Source organism: Arachis ipaensis, chromosome B09, assembly GCF_000816755.2.
Source record: "Arachis ipaensis cultivar K30076 chromosome B09, Araip1.1, whole genome shotgun sequence".
In the NCBI taxonomy this organism is placed as follows: domain Eukaryota; kingdom Viridiplantae; phylum Streptophyta; class Magnoliopsida; order Fabales; family Fabaceae; genus Arachis; species Arachis ipaensis.
In genome coordinates this window covers 63,080,233-63,101,723 of record NC_029793.2, presented here as the reverse complement: position 1 = coordinate 63,101,723, position 21,491 = coordinate 63,080,233, and the positions used below count along the sequence as shown (strand labels likewise).

Below are 21,491 nucleotides of genomic sequence, written 5' to 3'. Positions count from 1 at the left end.
TAACTAAACGCATATACGAATATTGTATTATAATTTTTAAGTATAATTTGAATAACAGATGTTATCATTTTGAGTCATAAATAAATATTTTTAAGCATATATTTATTTTTCAAAAAATTAATACTATCATGTACTTTAACAAATATGTATTATGTATTGTTTGTTTTTTTTTAATCTAATATTAAATGTATTAACTCTAAAATAGTTATTAATTAGTTTTAGTAGTTTACTTTTTTTAATAAATCAAACATATATACTCAATGTGACCATAAATAACCTAGTAATATTTAGACTCACCAACAAATTTTTATATGTTGTTTTACTGTAAAGTAAGAACATATCAAAATCAACTCAAAATAAATAATAAATTATTAGAGAATTCTAATGCACAAAATTCTCTAAGGTAGCGTTTGTTTTCGGAGACAGGATACAGAGACATATACAGTACATGTTTAAAATGTGTTTGGAAGCAGAGACATGAACACAGAACACATTGTCTCTGAGACAGTTTTTTATATTTTTGTGTCCATTCTTTTACGAAGGACAATGATAGACACGGGATTTGGAAGAGTGGACACGGACTTTTTTATAAATTTTGTTTTCCTTTTTGCCCATAGATATTTCTTATTATTCTACTATTATCCCTTCTTATTTTTCCTATAATTAGTCTTGAAATTTTTGAAAAATAAATATTATTAAAGGTAAAATTGATCTTTTAAAATCACTACTAGAAAATTAGTTATTACAGGCGGATATTTTCGACGGATTTTATCCCACGGAAATACAGATGGAATTTTAGAGGGATTTTTTGTCAGAAAATCAAAAAAATAAATTAACATAAATTACAGACGGAAAAGAGAATCCGTCGATAATTCTGTCAAAAAAATTAATTTTTTTCGTGAAAAATGATTACAGATAGAAAATCTGTTTGTAATTTAAAATATTTCGTCTATAATTTTTAGTTAAACCTAACATTTGCCCGAACTCCATTCACAGCACACAATAATTTGATAATACTTCATTCAACTTCAAATCGAAGAACTCCCTTAGTTAAACCTAGCATTCCCCACTCCGTCAACTGGCTCCTTCTTCTCTCCGTCACACGAGCTCCTTCTTCTCCATTCCTCACTTACAACTCCATCGCTGGCCACCCTAACCGCCGGAGCTACCTTTTCCTTCTTCTCCTCTTTTTTAAACAAAGCAAGCTTCCTGTCTTTCTCATTCGCAGAACAAAGCAATTTCAAGCTCCACCACCGCCGCACCTATCTCTCTCCTTTTATCCCCCTCATTGCTGGCTCGCATACCTTCGCACAAGCCCTAGCTCCGTGGCGACCAAAATCGGTTCTACTGTCAGCCGCGGTTCCACCTCTCTCTTTCACCCTGTTCGAACTGATAGGGTGCGTGAACTAGGGTTTTGGTTTTGTGGCAGTGGTTGTTCATCGGAGAGCCACTGGCGATGCTCCTATTCTCAAGCAATCTAAATTCAAGGTGATCTTTGTAATGGCATCATTATATTTTTCTCAGACTTCAACTCAAAATTCATATGATTTTGTTTGCTTATCGTAATCGCTGTGCTTTCTCATTGCTTATTGTGATTTTGTTTTCCCAGACTTCGACTCAAAATTCATATGGAAGGTATAAGCTTTTCTTGTTTGAGATTACTTGCTTGTTAGAGTTACTTGCTTGTTTGAGGTTACTTGCTAAGATTAAAGCCTCGCTATCTTTCACTTAAAATTTTTGAAGATTTTGATAAATTTTACCACCAATAGAAGCAGGAGGCTAATCTGATTCAATCTGCTCTTATTGTTAATTATCTCTGTTTCCATCTCAATGTGTTCCTGTCCTAATGTGGATTTGATGAGATGGTGGCAGGGAAGGAGAGGAAGTATTACATCTTGTTCCGGTTGAAGGAGTGGAGTCACCATTATATGCTCTCGAGGTACTCATTTTGATTGAAAAAGAATTGAATATTAAACTAATAGTGCTCATATGTTTCTATTTGTGAAACTGTTTCTCGCATTCTATTGAATCTTTTTTTGGGGCAGATAAACCCTGAGAAATCTATGGAAGAGTTCCGAGTAGCTAGTCAGAAACTTGGTGATGGCGTGGGTGTAAAGTCTTTAATGCAACTTGTGTTAGTGATTAGATAAATAAAATAAAATAGAATAGAAGTTACTCACATAAATGTTTGATAAGCAATAAGCAATAAGCTACTTCGGACTTGTCTCAGCTGCCAATAAGGTTAGAAATTAGTATCGTTTGTCCATATATGTATTTGTTGCTGCAAATTAATGGCTTATTGAATTCTTTTTTTGGCTGTAGTTTTTCTCATCAAATGGTTTTCCTTGCCCAAGTCTCATGGTGAGTAGTGATTGGTATACAAGTTCTATTGAATTTATTGTTCTTGCTGATGTGTTGATGTAAAGTTCATTTTTTCTATTGTATTATAATTACTATTATTATTATTGTTATTCTGTGTCGGGGAAGTTTATAAATGGATGTTAATATATATTTATTATAATATGTGCATGATATGGAATTTGGGTGGAGAATTGTGCTTGGTAGCTTTATTGGATTTTGTGGAGCTGCATTTGGAAGCATAGGTGGTGTTGGTGGAGGTGGCATATTTGTTCCCATGCTTAGTCTCATCATTGATTTTGATCCAAAATCATCAACTGCTATCTCAAAATGTAAGACAAAAGCACACATAATAATAAATTTGATGATCACCATTCTGCTATAAATTTCTCATTTGAGTTTGTTTATGCCAGATAGTGTTTAGGTGTACTAGCTGATTTGGCTCAAAGAAAATTTTTAATGAGTTATTTTAGTAGTTGCAGGAAGAGAATAATAAAACTTGTGTATTATCCTAGTTTTACATTTCAAATAAAAGAATTGCAATTCCCATGAGTCCAGTTATCTTCAATTATAAGCCAATTTTGTTTTTGTTTTCAGGTATGATCATGGGAGCAACTTTGTCAACTGTTTACTACAACCTTAGACTAAGGCATCCAACATTAGATATGCTTATAATTGACTATGATTTGGCACTTCTCATTCAACCAATGCTGATGCTTGGAATCAGCATTGTAGTGACCTTCAATGTTCTTTTCCCTGATTGGATGGTCATTATACTGCTTATTGTTATCTTTGTAGGTAATGATGAATCTTAACATTGACTAAAATGTAGGCTTTCACCTCTTTCTTACAGTTCTTACTGATCTTTGATGTGGTTTTTTGCAGTGACATCAACCAAGGCATTCTTTAAGGGTGTGGAAACTTGGAAGAAGGAAACCATAATGAAAAAGGTCTCATTAAAATTTGTCTTCATATATAGTTTTCAGTGCTCCTCATTTTAATTATTGTTAGTAAATCTGTTTATTACAAACACTCACCATATGCAGTACAAATTGTACAAGTGCTGAAAGTCTTAATAATGGATGCAGGACTCAGATGCAATGGAGAAGAAAAGTCAAACTGATTTTTTAACATAATGCATGGTCCTTACTAGGAGATCTTTTTTAACACATTATTTTCTGCAATAGTTTTATTTTCTGTACCCGTTTTTCTTAATCCAAGTCATTTGTAGCATATTTGAATGGCAGGATGGTCCCCTTGTAAAAGCAATGAGAAGGGGTGATCTTTTTCTTGTTGATGAGATATCTTTGGCTGATGATAGTGTAATTGAGAGACTGAATAGTGTGTCGGAGCCAGAAAGGACGCTAGTAAGTTAACTCATACTGATATTCTGTTTTTAACTTCCTTTTAGATTCATGATGTTATCAAGTAGCACCACCTTTTTCTTTATATAGGATTGATGATCACTATTTTTTTGTTCCCTGCAAAGAAAATTAAGTGTGTTTGGTTTGTGTTTTCATTTTTAGTATTTTCTATTTTTAGAATTTTGTGAAAATAAAAGATACCTCTCTAAGCCTTTACTAAATGAGCTTGAAGGTATTGCGCTGAGAAGGTACCACTCTAAGCCTTTACTGTTACAGGATACAAATTTAGATATGCAGATATTTAATATTTAGTTTATTTGATTTATTTACAGAATTTCCAAGCTTAAAAATGCGGAAACATAAAGGAAGATTATTGTGAAAGGCTCCTGGATGTTGTTAATACTATGATAAATTTTTTTTTGAGGTATATTATCTTGATATATGTAGTTAATTTTGTTAATGGTGTTTATGCCTTTTTTTTTTCTCCAATCAATTCCATAAGATCAAACTTTGTTGACTGGGCTTTAATTTTATTTCATTCTTCAATTCATACTCAAACAATGTTTGTTCAAGTATGGCCTTGAAATTCCTAGAACTTTGAATAAAAGGGATTGTTTCAGTTTGTCCAAAGAGATGATCTTTAAACAAATAAAAGAATGGAAATGAGCTGTATCATATGATCAAGATTAGTGTTGTATGCCTTTCTTGACACTAGAATATAACTTTTAACTTTATGATATGCTCAGTGCACACAGGTGGAAAGGAGGATGGAGCATTAAGCTGGAAGGATCTGATCATGCCCCAGTTTTTATGACTTTAGTTGATATTCCTGATGTCTCTTTACATCGTACTAGTTTATCAGATGTTTAATGGTTCAACAGTTTTGCACATATTTAGAACTAGTGTTCAGTTTGTCTTTTTTTAATATAAGACAAATTAAAAAAAAACATATAAAATATATAAATAAGTCCAAAAGAAATTTTATATTGATTATATTTTAAGGCTTCTATTTGAAGAGTCTTTGTTGAGCAACTATACAATTCTCATAGTAGTTGTTCTTGGTCTAAGAAATTGTATAATTCAACTCCATTCATTTTCTCTTCCCTACCCTCGCATCTTCTTACTTCGAAGCAGTTATCTACTTCTGTTAATATGATTTGATGGTTCTTGATTGTCCAGTGGTCTTAACCATATGTATTCCTACATATTAATAATAAATTTAAAAATAAAATAAATATATTTATAATTTTTATTTTAATATAAATATTATTATATATTTTTTATTAAAATTTTTGGTCTCTTCAAATATTTTTTCAAGTTTCGTCTGTACTCTACGTATTCTCATTCTCTATTAAATTAGTTTATACTTAACGTAGAAAATTTAGAATCAATGGTTATTTTAGTCATTTCATATAATATTTTAATCTTGTCCATGTGTATCCAAACATAATACTAGACATTACATTAGTGTCTTGTACATCGTATCCAAACACAATACACAAACAAAAATTTTTAGTGTCTCCATCCTATTGTCTCTGTCTCAGTGTCATGTTCTGTCCTGTCTTTGAAAACAAACGCAGCCTAATAAACAATAAATAATTTAAACCCACTAAAAAATAACTCAACACTTTTCTTTGATACCTACAAAACATATACCTAAAATAATATTATATCAATGTTAGTATACAGTTTTACAATCATCGACCGTATTTACTATACGTGACTCCTTCTTAAAAGTTATTCTACATATGTAACAGCCCAGACCACCCGCTAGCACGATATTGTCCGCTTTGGCACACAAGGCCTCACGGTTTTGCCTTTGACGATAGGGATGATAGCCTAAGCCCCCCACACTCACTCGTCAAAACGCGTCATGCTAGGGAGAGGTATCCACACCCTTATAAGGCATGCTTCGTTCCCCTCTCCAACCGATGTGGGCCTTACAATCCACCCCCCTAAGGGAGCCCAGCGCCCTCGCTGGCACATCGATCCGGGTTCTGGCTCTGATATGTAACACCCTAATATTCAAATCCTTATGCTCGAGTCATAAGTCAATGATATTACGGTGGTACGACTCTCAGGTGGATTTTTAATAAATAAATATAGGTAATTTCGAAAGGATTATTAATCGAGAAGCCTGAAAAGAGTAGAAATAAAATCAGCTCATGGCATACACGGTACTTCTACCGTCATCCTCCATATCTCATATAATCATCTTTGATCATCATTGATCATAACTTTTCCCCTTGCTTCACTCGCAAGTTACCACATCCCCTAGCTCATTGCTAGGCATATCAGAATGATTTAATACATAAGAGGTGAGATCGGAGGCTTAGAAGTATGAAATTTGGCTTTTAAAACTCAAAAGTCAATTTTGGCATGAAAACAGGGCCACGCGTACGCGCACTCCACGCGCACGCGTGGATGGCCACAAAACTCATCGACGCGCGGACGCGCGGGTTGAAAAATAGCCAAACGACGCGCAAGCGTCAGCCACGCGTACGCGTGGGTGCTCTTGCGCCCCAGGCACAAAACTGGCACAACTCTGGCACAACTCTCGGGAAAATAGCTGGGCATTTGGTGCAGCGCATCGACGCGCCCGCGCACACCACGCACACGCGTGGATAGTGCCTTCTTGAAGAACGACGCGTATGCGCCAAGTGCGCCTACGCGTGGAGGGTCATTCTGCTAAAAATTTTCTAAGTTAAAAGCTGCAGAATTTACAAATTCAACCCCCAATCTTCCGACGGACATAACTTTCTCATTTTAAATCATTTTTCACCCGTTTTTCAAACGGCATGGACATCCCGGATCCAATTTCATTTCTAAACAGATTTGGTACAAAACAGAGATCTGTAGTCCAAGTTATGTCCCGTCAAAGTATGCCCAAAAACCATGTTTTCATATAAAACCACTAGGTGCCATTTTCAAAACAAGCCATTTTCAACTCTTTTCAAAATCAACCAAAACATGCCAAACTTATTATTTAATTAATTTCGGTTAGACCGGGTATTACATTCTCCCCCCCTAACAGAAATTTTTGCCCTCGAAAATTCCATCCATCACTATCCTCTCCCTCTGCCAAGCCAATTACCACTAATCACAGCTAAACTCCAAGCATAACCTCCAAACTTACTTTCTTATTCTCAAACCTTCGAATTTCTACATGACTTACTGTTATAAAGTCTCTGACTCATAAATCAAAAACTCCTTTCATTTCTAGAAAGCAAATGAGTTTGAAATAACAATTTAACAAAAATCATGAGAATCCGCTTTCCTTTAATAATCTATAAAAGCATTCGAGACACATCTCTTTCGTTAAAGTTACTCATATAAAAAAATTATCCTCAAAACCATAACCAGCACTCTTTCAAATTTTTTTGGAGAAAAATTTTCAACAGTACCTCCCCAAAAATTGGAGTTTACCACCCGTCACGGGCTCCCTCAAACCAATCTCAGTACTGCATCTGTATTTCAATTTAGTGGCTTTCACATTCGTCTTTCAAAACCAATCATTATAAATCTCAATCTAATTCCAAGGTCACTATGACCAAACATCATGGTACTCATCTCTCAAACACGACAACTCGCACTCTCTCATCATCTAAATCCAATTATGCATTAATGATAATTTCCTCATCCGTTTCAGAACCATCAAGGCTCACAGCCGCAATTAATTCCAATTACCTAGAATCATTATCTGCATAAGCTCACTAAAATTTTAAGTACTCAAAGCATAAAGCATTTCCAATCATGCTCTACTTTTTCTTATTATTACCATACTATGCTAACGCTTTAGCAAGCTTCCACTATGCCACCTTGATTTCTCGTCAAGTATTAGTTCCATCACTTATTTCCTCAAGTACTAAATCACCACTTAACTTGACCGACAATTCGAATTAACATTTCCAAATCCATCATTTAGGACCATCCCTTATCTATTTAAATCAAAGGAACTAAAAGTCACGAGTTCAATCCATTTCACCAAAAATCCAGAAATCAACCAATTACATAACAAACACAACACATCATTCTCAACAGAAAGTCATTTACATCACAGGCATTTATCCATTTGTATTAAGGCAATTACCTCAATCTTACTGTCGCAATCGGCCCGCATCCTGACTCTCTCCTTGTTGGCAATTTCTTGATACATGCCCTGGTAACCCGCACTTGTAACATACACCTAACCCCAATCGGCACGGCCTATTTGGGTGATGACTTCCACATCTCTGACCGCTTGAAATATCAGAAGCAGCCGCTGCCCGTTTTCCCTTACCATTCCTTTGGGACTCCTTACTCGTCGCAAAGTTATTCTGTCCTTGGGGAAAGTGTTGTACGTATCCTCTCTCCTTAAACTCTCGACCCCTTGATGCGAATCCTTGGTTGTGCTCTCTATGACTTCCCTTCTCTGCAACCCTCCTTTTCACACACTCTTCAGCAATTCTGCTCTTATTCACTAACTCTGAAAAAGTTCGGATCTCCATTGGTCCCACTGAACTTAAGATGTCGCTCCGGAGCCCTCCTTCATACTTAATGCATTTCCATTCCTCGAAGTCTCCCGGAGCTCCTTGACACATGCGGAAAAACCTGAATAGCTCCTCAAATTTGTCTGTATACTCAGATATGGACATAGTACCTTGCTTTAGCTGCAGTAACTCCAATTCCTTGGTTGTCCTGGCGGAATTCGGAAAGTACTTCTTATAGAATTCCACCTGGAAGGCATCCCAAGTGATATGATCATTCCCCTGTTGCAGGAGACGTCGAGCCCCTTGCCACTAATGCGATGCTTCCCCCGTGAGTAGATAGGTAGTGAATTCAACACGCTGCTCTTCAGGCACCAATTGCGCTTGCAGTGCTCGCTCCATGGCCTGAAACCAAGTATCAGCTTCAGTCAGATTGGTGGTTCCCTTGAACTTAGGTGGATTAACCTTTAAGAAGGTTGCCAGTGTCATCGGGCCCTGAGCTTCCCTTCCGTCATTGCCATTATTGTTCATCTGTTGCCCAAGAGCCTCCGTAGTGGCCTGCATAGCAGTAGCCATATTCTCCAACGCCGCCATAAGGTTTACCGGGTTATTCGGGTTGATTTCCGGTTCCTGCGTATTAGTACGATCTCTTTCACGTCCCCGACCAGGTCCACGAGGTGCCATCTGGTTCCTATACACACCAAACAATCGATATCAAGTTGATCAGTCTCAATATCGGAAGTATAGTGCTTCAAAGTACCAAAGGTACACTCATGGACTTCATGCTAGACGTATCGATTAGATACCCTAACTAGCACAGGCACAAACTCAGAGTATGCATTGAAGCATAAGCAGTTCCATCCCTCAGGCTCACGAGGACGAACTGCTCTGATACCATAATTGTAACACCCTAATATTCAAATCCTTATGCTCGAGTCATAAGTCAATGATATTACGGTGGTACGACTCTCAGGTGGATTTTTAATAAATAAATATAGGTAATTTCGAAAGGATTATTAATCGAGAAGCTTGAAAAGAGTAGAAATAAAATCGCGAAGACATATCTCTCACGTTTCGACAACAAAAGATAAACCGTGAAGCCGAAAACAATATACGGACAAGGCGTAGAGGAGATTAAGAGATAGATAACAGATAGATATATATAACATAAGTAAGTAGCTACTAGTCGCGACCCGCGAAGTTTAGGTCGGCTAGAGTACATTATGAAATTAATTGACAACAGTATATTCTAATCTCTCCCGAAGAAAACATGAGAGCCTCTATAGGCAAATTCAAAGAGTTCAATACATAATATAAACTTTCCAAAACAAAGGTGGAGAGATTCTAATCAAAACACAAAGTAGAGAAAATAAAGATCTTCACCGTCTCTCAGACGACCCACAACTCACTTCTGAGCATCTGGACCTGTATCTGAAAAACAAGAGATATATACGGAATGAGAACCCCGGGCCCATGGGTTCCCAGTACGGTAAAAGTGCCAAATAAATTCAATGTACTGCAACAAAAATTCACTAAGCATCCTAAACTTCTTTACCAATTATTCATCCTAGGTTCTCGCTAATCCATGAATAGGCAACTGTCATAAGGGAGTGCTAAATTCAATTCATGTTTCACATGTTTCCCAACTCGCTGACTCTTCCACGAATCAGACTCAGAATCATAAGCAAAACCATCACCAGTTGTTCTGCCTCTACTACCCAGGTATCACAAATACACATTTATTCAAAACCCCACGATTAAACTCGTTTATCATAATCCTCCTTTTCCGTCTCATACCCGGAGCAAGTGGACAACGCCACTGCCTACTACCCGGTGTCGCACATCACATTTCAATATTTTTTCATTATTATCCATTTAACATATTCATTCATTAATCATATATGCATTCATACTCAGCCATAAACAATAATGGCTTTGCCGTAACCCGGCAATAACTCAGCCATTCGGATCATGGTCCAATCAAGAACGGGCCATTTATCAATAAATATAGCCCTCCGGCTCATGGCATACACGGTACTTCCACCGTCATCCTCCATATCTCATATAATCATCTTTGATCATCATTGATCATAACTTTTCCCCTTGCTTCACTCGCAAGTTACCACATCCCCTAGCTCATTGCTAGGCATATCAGAATGATTTAATACATAAGAGGTGAGATCGGAGGCTTAGAAGTATGAGATTTGGCTTTTAAAACTCAAAAGTCAACTTTGGCATGAAAACAGAGCCACGCGTACGCGCACTCCACGCGCACACGTGGATGGCCACAAAACTCATCGACGCGCAAGCGTCATACGCGCGGGTTGAAAAATAGCCAAACGACGCGCAAGCGTCAGCCACGCGTACGCGTGGGTGCTCTTGCGCCCCAGGCACAAAACTGGCACAACTCTCGGGAAAATAGCTGGGCATTTGGTGCAGCGCATCAACGCGCCCGCGCACACCACGCGCACGCGCGGATAGTTCCTTCTTGAAGAACGACGCGTACGCGCCAAGTGCGCCTACGCGTGGAGGGTCATTCTGCTAAAAATTTTCTAAGTTAAAAGCTGCAGAATTTACAGATTCAACCCCCAATCTTCCGACGGACATAACTTTCTCATTTTAAATCATTTTTTACCCGTTCTTCAAACGGCATGGACATCCCGGATCCAATTTCTAACTAATGTTTATATATGTTGGGTCTTAGGCCCACTTAGGCCCGGTTCACTTATTTTTGCCCATTGGCCCAATTTTGAGCCAAAACCTTTAAGATTAGCGCTCTAAATCGCACTTTAAATATTTCTACCTTCCCTAATTATAATTCCTCATTTCTTAATCTTATTTACCCATAATCAATTTCCTCAGTTGTAGTACCAGACAGATCTCAGCCGGTACTGCCGGTCAAAATTCCACTGCACACTCTTACGCAGAAAACTATATTTTTCGACTCGAAAAAATTCACTGAATCCAAATATCGTATTTAAATTATCAAATTCCAATTGCCAAATATTTCAACCATATTCGCTCCTATTTAACTTATTATTTACTAAATTTCGGTTAGACCGGGTATTACAACATACGTGTGCAGTCGAAAGATAAATTACTGGACTTTATTTTATTTTTCTAAATTACTATAATTATGCATTATTCATTAAATGCTACTTGTAATATAATTGTAATATTATAATATAATTATAATAAAGATATTTTTCTAAAATAAATTTAGAAGAGAGAATAGTGCTTTCATTTTGAAGGAAAAATAAATTCATGAGAAATTGACACTTCACTTTTATTAGTTGATAATATATTAAATATTAATTTTATATAATTATAATAAAGATATTTTCCTAAATTAATAATTATGCATTATTCGTTAAATGTTAATTGTAATATAATTATAATAAAGATATTTTTCTAAAATAAATTTAGAAGAGAAAATAGTGATTTCATTTTAGAGAAAAAATGAATTCATGAGGAATTGACACATCACTTTTATTAGTTGGAGGAAAAATCCAATTTTAGTATATTTCTCGTTATTATATATTTTTCTCTAATCATATATCCACTGTTTTCTTTCCTTCGTTTCAACATTTTGAACCTGGGTTTAACTTATTGTAGTTCTCACTTCTCAGTCATTTTATTAGATTTAGTTGATAACTATTGAAATTCTTTGATTAACATAGGAGAAAAATATATTATTATATGATAGAATTAATATGAGTATATTTTGTTATTAAATACACAAAGTTAATGTAAAATAAAATTACACATAAAAAAAGCAAAGAAAATAAAATTAAAATAGCAAAAATGATAAAAAGATTATTTTTACGATTTTGTTTTGTCATTTTTATGTATAGAAGATTAGAAAATAATAAACTTTTGACTAAATTAAGTTTGTATTTGTTGTATTCAAATTAAATAAGTAATAAATTATATTATTTTAATTTATTCCTTAAATTTATATATCATAAAAATCAAATCAATATACGTAATTTTAAATTGTGTGATACTTAAATATCTAATTAAATCAATTAGTTGATATAATTAATGCATCATAATAAATTGTATTTAATGAGTTAAAAAAATAAATTAAGAAAGACTCTCAGAAACATGCTACATTGACTCTATCATTAAATGTAAAAAATCGATTTTTATATAATAGAATTGATAATATAATAGACGGCGAGAAAGAGAAAGATAAACATTTTAAATCCTAGGTTGTTTCAATTGGATGTTGTAATGTGGGTATCACATTATTTTACTTATTCTAACCCATGGACCTTATCAATAGAAATTTACTACCTTTTAGTAATAAATTAAAATCCAAAATAAAACTAAAAAAAAAAGTAAAGAATATAAAATTATTGATTGAAATTTTATTTTATTTTTTGTTATTATAACAGGTATTTTTATTTAATATACCAATACCGTACAAAATTAATCGTAAAAAAAGTATAAAATATAAATAAATATATTGAATTAAGAGATAAAATTATATTTGTTATCTTATTTTTACTTTTAGCAGCACAATAGAATATCATGTACTCAACATAATTTAAGATGCAAATTATAATTAATTATACTTTTTATTTTAAAATATTTAAAATTAATATTAATATAAATAAAAATAATTTAATATATTAATAAATTAATAGAATAATATAAGTTAACTAGTTTTTTGATTAATTTTGTTGTTTTTTTCCGACTACCTTTAAAATTACGATTTTTTTTTAATTTGACAGTGAAATAAAATTAGAGTTGTTGGTCTACACCATTAAAAAAAATAATACCATGCAATTTCATTTGTACATATAACATCTTCCTAAATTTTTATATGCAAAATTTAAGATTCCGTATTTCTTTGTTTATGCCATAAATAAGTATTATTTACACTGATTCGTATTGATTTAAAAGATTAAAAACTTTTGTACGTATTAATTTTATATTTAATATCAAAACATGAAAATTTACTATGTCATTTCACTATTAATGTATGTAGTATTACATTATAAAAATATAAAACAGAATTGTATTATTAAATTTTAATAATTTTAATTAGTTAATAATATAAAATAAGATAGAAGTGACTATTTATAATTGAATAGTTTTGGTTGATTAGACTCAAAAAATTAAAAAATACTCTAAATAAAAAGCTAAATTAACTTTAATATTAAATTCATTAATACGATTTTAATTTTATATAATAGTTAGATAATAAATTAGTAAAAGCAAATGGAAGGATGGCTTTAATTAGTATTTGATAAAATATTCATTTAGAATAATTAAAAAAAGTAAAAGTATGATATTATTAAAAATAATACATTTTTATGTTTAAAATACATTTAAATAAAATATTTATAAAATATAAAATTTAGAATAACATAGCTTCATGAATATTAATCATTAATCAATTATGAACTAACATAAAATTATAATACAATTTATTGACGAAAAATAATCAACAATTAATATTAATAAATATAAAAATCATCCAAACACTTTGATTAAAAGTATGAGTGGTTAATTATCATTTATTATTAATAATATTTTGTTCATAACTAAAACTAAAAATATAATTATTCAGATTTAGATTTTAGAAGAATAAACGTATAAGTAACAAATAATCTATTTTATCATGCATATTATAAATTAATGAATTAAACTAACTGATATAATGAATTATAATTAATTAATTGGTATAAATTATAATAAATTATATGATATTTAAAAAAATGAATAAGAAGAAAATAAAAAGAAATAAAAGAGCTAAAAGACTACAATAAAATAAATTGAGTGTAAGGGTTTTATTTTTTTTTTACAAATTTTATATCACATCCGTTTCAATAATAATAAATAAAAATACATCAACTTGATATTTAAGAGAAAATGATGAGATAAAATCATAACACAGTTCTAAAACAAAAGCTTAAATTAAACCATAATATCATTGCACAACACAAATTGAAAGTAATTTCACACTATAATATACCACACAAACAGGTAAATGACTTAAGCTTAATTACGAAATTTTTTTATTTATGCATACATGATAACACCATGGTCTATAAATGGTTCATGGATAACATATCATATATTGCTCTGAATGATGAGCATGGGTGTTGAAGAGTGTGTGGTGGTATGTTTCCACGATAGTTGCCTTCTTGTGATGACGCCTCATAGGAAGAAAAAGAATTGTTGTAAAAGCTACCTAATAAAAGAGTAATTGCTAAATGAATGATATTTTCTTCTAGCATATATTTTATAGTGATAAAATAAAAATGGAAGGAATAAAATTTTATATTTTTATATTCGGAATAAAATTTGATATTTATCATAATAAAATTAAATAACTAATCAGTTATAATTCATGTATTTAAATAAATAAAATAAATTAAATAAAAATATTTTTAAAAATTAATCAAATCAGTTAGTTGATACAAATAATTAGTATAATTGATTTTATTTGATTTATTGAATTCAAAAAAAATAAATTAGGAAATAATTGATTGAATTAATTAGTTGATATAATTAATTTATTATAATTGATTGAATTTAATAAATTAAAAAAATAAATAGGAAAACATATGAGACAATGATTTTTTTAACTAAATTAATCTTTATTTGCAGAAACTCTCACAAATCATTTGGTAGGGGTTATAAACCTCCACAAATAAGAAAAAAAACTGCCACAAATCAACAAAAACCTTGTAGTGTATGTCTATTTTTTTGGATTATCATTTAGGTGAATGCAATCAATATAAAAGATAGTTATTTTTTATGATATGATATTACGTCATTGAATATTTGTGTAAAATTACTTTACACTAATAGTGTATCAAAATTATAAATTGTAGCTTAAAATGATCAACTTCGATGAAAAACGAAGAATACATTCTTATTCTATGAAGTAGTAAAAGAAAAATAATAAATATAAAATTATGAGTTGACTCTCAAATTTAGATTCATGTACTTATAAAATAATTTAGAATAGAGAATAGAAAAGTTCATTTTGGAGGGAAGACGGAGTCACGAGAAATCGACACCTCACCTTCATTAGTTGGGGGAAAACCAAGTTTTAGTATATTAAGTAGATAATATAACTGTTATCTATCCTATAATTATATGGTCTCATTAAATAGTTGCCCACTTCACATAGAGTAAGTTATTTGAATTCTTATCTATTCATTAAATTTGAATTTATTGCAACCCGCCCGCTCCCACCAACTACAACAGTCTTCTCCAAATATTTCACACAGATGGATCAATCTAATAATCTGAAAAAAACCATGGGCATCACAAAAACAAAAGCAATGGAAAAAGGTTACCGGCACCACCTGCTTCTGGCTTCCTGGTTCAATTTGTCTGGCGTTGTAGCTTAACTCACTTTTGCTTCACACAGTCAATATCGGGGGCACAGAGTTTTTTGGATCTAGTTAATCTACAGATGATGATTTCTATGGCTGTTGGAATATGATTGAATCCTTCCGTCAAATCCACTACTGATCCATTCTTCATGAAACGTCTAGATCGAAATCAGGTACTATGTCTTCAATTAAAAGCATGTTAAATATTAGAGATATAATTTTCGATTGGTTAACTGCTGATTTTAAATCCACTACAACTGAATACATTTAAAAAATTTCTTCTATCAAAGACATAATGGGGTTGTATTTGGCGTTGAGAGCTGACAACTTTCTTGGTGCGGTGACAGTGTTTAAGAAAATCAGAAGCTTTGTTACTTTTTTATGCTTCATGGATTGCAATCTCCTGCGTTAGCGTGTCCATGTGGGATGACCGCACTTTGAGAACATGGTGGGAGCTAGCCGAATGGGTAGGGACTTTAATTTCCAAGAGAAGCTCGCTCCATCTTCTCTTCGGGGTAAAGGTCGCCCAGATGGGTAGAATCCGATCCAAAAAGATTTGGTTCGAGATGTATGTAAGTATACCGCGGCCATCTGTTACATATAATACATGTTATTTTTCTAGTAGTTAAATCTTACGCATATAATTGTAGCTGGAAACTTCATGGTAGTTTGCTATTAGATATATTTCCTAATTAATGAAGAAGACCATTTAGGCATACAAACACATAGAAAGTAACTATGTCTGTGTTAAGGATTAAATTTTTTTCTTATCTAGTCTTCTTTGATATTAGCTAGTATGATAACTATAACTTTGAATACAATCTCCCAACCATGATGGAATTTGAATTGGTTGTTAGTGCGAGTTCGATAAGAATATATATTCTTGAATTTAAGCCCGATTGGTTTATAACTTTAACTTAGTTCATCATTTGTCTGTTAGTATACATATATTCACATGTATTTTAGGTGCTTCTTGATTATGATGTTTTGATCTAACTGGGTATACTCAATTAAATCTTGTAACAAACTACCATTGCTATCTATGGGATGGTTGATCAAGATGGATGATTGGAAGCTATTTCCTAACTGTTCATGAATTTTCACGGTATGTGCAACTTATCTATTGTGGAATTTCTTTGCGTTTAGTAGTGTTGCAACCCATGGCTCTTTATTAATGTAGTAGAATAATATTTTGCTCTTATCTAGTCTTGTTTGATATTATCTAGTATGAAAACTATCACTTTGAATAAAATCTTTCAACCATGCTGACATTTGAATTGAATGTTTTTGCAGGTTCCATAAGAATATCCTTTTTTTTTTAATTTAAGCTCGACCGGTTTATAATTTTAACTTAGTATTAGTCTATAGATAACAGCTTCTATGGCCGATGGGATATGATTGAATCCTTCCGTCGAATCGACTACTGATCCAATCTTCATGAAGCGTCTAGATCGGCATCGGGTACTATGTCTTCAATTATGAGCATGTTAAATATTAGAGACACAATTTCCGATTGATTAACTGCTGGTTTTAAATCCACTACAACTGAACACATTTAACTAATTTCTTCTATCAAATACATAATGGGGTTGTGTTTAGTGTTGAGAGCTGACAAATCTCTTAGTGCGGTGTCAGTGTTTCAGAAAATCAGAAGTTTTATTACTTTTTTTCTATAACAGGGCTTGCAATCTCCTACGTCAGTGTGTCCCTGTGGGATGACTGCACTTTGAGAACATGGTGGGAGCCAGCCGAATCGGTAGGGACTTTAATTTCTAATAGAAGCTCGCTCCATCCTCTCTTCGGGGTAAAGCTTGTCGAGATGGGCAGAACCTGATCCAAAAAGATTTGGTTTGAGATGTATGTAAGTATACCGTGGCGATCTGTTACATATAATACATGTTATTTTGCTAGTAGTTATATCTTATAATTATAATTCTAGTTGCAAACTTCATGGTAATTAGATATAATTCTTAATTAATGAAGAAGACTGTTTCGGCATACAAACACATAGAATGTAACTATGTTTGTGTTAAGAATTATATTTTTTTCTTATCTAATCTTCTTTGATATTAGCTAGTATGATAACTATAACTTTGAATACAATCTCCCAACCATGTTGGCATTTGAATTGAATATTTGTGTGGGTTCCATAAGAATATATATTCTTGAATTTAAGCTCGATTGGTTTATATATTTCAAAAAAGAACCTCTAAAATAATGGTGCTAGTAAAGTAGTAAAGTGATGTTTTAATCATCTTTAAATTTACAATATTTATTATTTGTGAGTCCCACTATCTTAATCCAATAGTGATTAATATTGCAGTTTTTTTCTAAAGTGACTATATAATTTTAGAGGAGGCAGATCCTATAACTTTAACTTAGTATTTTTTGTTATGTCAGAATCATCATTTGTCTTTTATTATACATATGTTCACATGTATTTTGGGTGCTCCCTAATTATGATGTTTTTCTCTAGTTGGATATACTCAATCAAATCTTGTAATAAACTACAACTGCTAACCATGGGATGGTGGATCAAGCTGAATCTTTGGAAGCTATTTCCTAACTATTCATGGATTTCCACAGTATGTGCAGCTTATCTGTTGTAGAATTTTTTTGCGTTTAGTAGTGATGCAACCCATGGCTATTGATTAACGTAGTAGAATAATATTTTGCTGTAATCTAGTCTTGTTTTATATTATCTAGTAGGAAAATTATCACTTTGAACAAAATCTTCCAACCATGCTGGCATTTGAATTGAATGTTTGTGTGGGTTCCATAAGAAGTTTTTTTTTGAATTTAAGCTCGACCGGTTTATAACTTTAACTTAGTATTTTTTTCAATCATCGTTTGTCTTCTATTATACTCAATATCACATGTATTTTGGGTGCTCTCTAATTATGATGTTTTGATCCAGTTGGGTATACTGCCACAAATCTTATAATAAACAACAAATAACAACTATGGGATGGTGGATCAAGCTATTTCTTTGGAAGCTATTTCTTAACTATTGATGGATTTTCACAGTATGTGCAGCTTATCTATTGTAGAATTTCTTTGCGTTTAGTAGTGTTGCAACCCATGACTCCTGATTAATGTAGTAGAATAATATTTTGTTCTTATCTAGTCTTGTTTGATATTATCTAGTATGAAAACTATCACTTTGAACAAAATCTTTCAACCATACTGGCATTTGATTTGAATGGTTGTGTGGGTTCCATAAGATTTTTTTTGAATTTAAGCTAGACTGATTTATAACTTTAACTTAGTATTTTTTGAATAATCATTTGTCTTCTATTTTACTCAATATGACATGTATTTTAGGTGCTCCCTAATTATGATGTTTTGATCCAGTTGGGTACACTGCCACAAATCTTATAACACACTACAAATGATAACTATGGGAAGGTGGATCAAGCTATTTAATTGGAAGCCATTTCCTAAATATTCAAGGATTTCCGTGGTATGTATTTGGACATCAAGTCTAATTATTTTCCTAATCAAAGGCCTGGCACAATGAAATTAAATTTGTTCTACAGAGGTATATAAATTATTAAGCCCAGATCCAACTGTCATTAGTTTGTTATACTCAAATTGTGTCGGTAGGCAATTGAGAGGTATACAGGGTCTTGGTGGGCATTATTTGTAACACTACTCATTTGTTTAATGATGAGCGGATATTTTATACGCTTTTTGGGGATAATTTCATATAGTTTTAAGTATGTTTTAGTTAGTTTTTAGTCTATTTCTATTCGTTTTTAGGGAAAATTCATATTTCTGGACTTTACTATGAGTTGTGTGTTTTTCTGTAATTTCAGGTATTTTTCTGGCTGAAATTGAAGGAGCTGAGCAAAAATCTGATTCAGGCTGAAAAAGGACTGCTGATGTTGTTGGATTCTGACCTCCCTGCACTCAAAGTGGATTTTCTGGAGCTACAGAACTCGAAATGGCGTGCTTCCAATTGAGTTGGAAAGTAGACATCCAGGGCTTTCCAGCAATATATAATAGTCCATACTTTGCACAAGAATAGACGACGTAAACTGGCGTTCAACGCCAGTCCTCTGCCCAATTCTGGCGTCCAGCGCCAGAAAAGGATCAAAAGCTGGAGTTGAACGCCCAAACTGGCATAAAAGCTGGCGTTCAACTCCACAAATGGCCTCTGCACGTGAATTGCTTAAGTCTCAGCTCCAGTACACACCCAGTGGGCCCCAGCACACACCAAGTGGGCCCCAGAAGTGGATCTCTGCATCATCCATCATAGTTTATCCAATTTTTGTAACCCTAGGCTACTTCAATGAATGAATGACTGTGATGAGCTTCAAACTCGCGATTGCTGGGCGTTAGTGACAGATGCAAAAGTATAGTAAATCCTATTCCAACCGGATTGAGAACCAACCGGTGATTAGCCGTGCTGTGACAGAGCGCGTGAGCGTAGTTTTCACTGGGAGGACGGAAGGTAGCCATTGACAATGGTGATCCACCAACACACAGCTTGCCATAGGAGGACGTGCGTGCGTGAATCAGAAGACAGAGGAAAGCAGAGATTCAGAAGATAAAGCATCTCCAAAACTCCAACATATTCTCCATTACTGCAAAACAAGTAACCTTTAATTTATGCTCTCTCAGTTATTCACAATTCAACTGATAAACATAATTGACTTCCTGACTAAGATTTACAAGATAACCATAGATTGCTTCAAACCAACAATCTCCGTGGGATTCGACCCTTACTCACGTAAGGTATTACTTGGACGACCCAGTGCACTTGCTGGTTAGTGGTACGCGTTGTGAAAAGTGTGATTCACAATTCGTGCACCAAGTTTTTGGCGCCGTTGCCGGGGATTGTTCGCGTTTGGACAACTAACGGTTTATTTTGTTGCTTAGATTAGGAAAAATTTTTCTTTTTTTGGTTTAGAGTCTTTTATTATTTATCCCTTGTTAAAACACTTTAAATTTATAGCTCAGTTAATTAGAACGTGGTGTTTATGTTCATGATAATTGGCTATCATATTTTTTAAAACCTTTTTCAAAAATAATTTTTCTATTAAATCCTGTGCCAAACTTTAAGTTAGGTGTTTTCTTGTTGATTTCCCTTTGGTTTTCGAAAATTTTGGTTTGGTTTTCTAAAAATTTTAAGTTTGGTGTTCTTTCTTCATGTTCTTGTGTTCTTGTGAGGCTTCAAAGTGTTCTTGAGTTTTCCTTGTGTCTTGATCTTAAAATTTTTAAGTTTGGTGTTCCTTGGTTTTTTCCCTCCAAAATTTTCAAAAACAAGGAGCATTAGATCTAAAAATTTTAAATCTTGTACTATCTTATTGTTTTTCTCTCTCCTCACTAAATTCAAAAATATCATTTCAAAATATCTCTTCTAACTTCCTAATCTAAGCAGCAACCCTTCCATGAATGAAGAGGTTAAAACAGTAACTGCTGAATTCAGTACTGTAAAACAAGCTGCTGAATTCAACCAGTAATTAGATTTTCTAACAAAGCAGCTAGTTGAATTCAAAGACAGGTTACAGGAGACAAGGATAGCTAATATACATATGGACGAATAGTTTAAGCAAACAAAGCAGCAGCTGTTAAGGCAAATAGCAGAAGAATGCCAAGCAGTTCAATTAAGAAGTGGGAAAACATTAAATACCCTACCTCAAGGCATCAAAAATTCAAGAAATGAGCGACCCACCAAAGATTCACCTGAGGACAGTAAGAGCCCAGGGAAAAATAATTCTGGCACTAAAACGCCAGAAAATGGGTGGAAGGCTGGCGCAGAACGCCCAGACCATGCCCAAAACTGGCGTTCAGCGCCAGAAACAAGGCAGGATTGGCGTTCAACGCCAGAAATGGGCAAGAATCTGGCGTTGAACGCCCAAATGGGGCAGAATCCAGCGTTGAACGCCCAAAATGGGTACATTTCTGGCGTTCAGGCGCCAGGAACAGATAGTGAG

At 33.4% G+C, this 21,491-nt stretch overlaps 1 protein-coding gene across 1 annotated transcript; it reads left to right on the top strand.

The window, feature by feature from the left end:
• On the top strand, nucleotides 2,498-3,387 carry LOC107615566 (sulfite exporter TauE/SafE family protein 3-like). Its single transcript, XM_021111462.1, has 3 exons — nucleotides 2,498-2,690; nucleotides 2,956-3,156; nucleotides 3,244-3,387. The coding sequence occupies exons 1-3, from the start codon at nucleotides 2,534-2,536 to the stop codon at nucleotides 3,357-3,359; spliced, it is 474 nt and encodes a 157-aa protein (XP_020967121.1). The 5' UTR covers nucleotides 2,498-2,533; the 3' UTR covers nucleotides 3,360-3,387.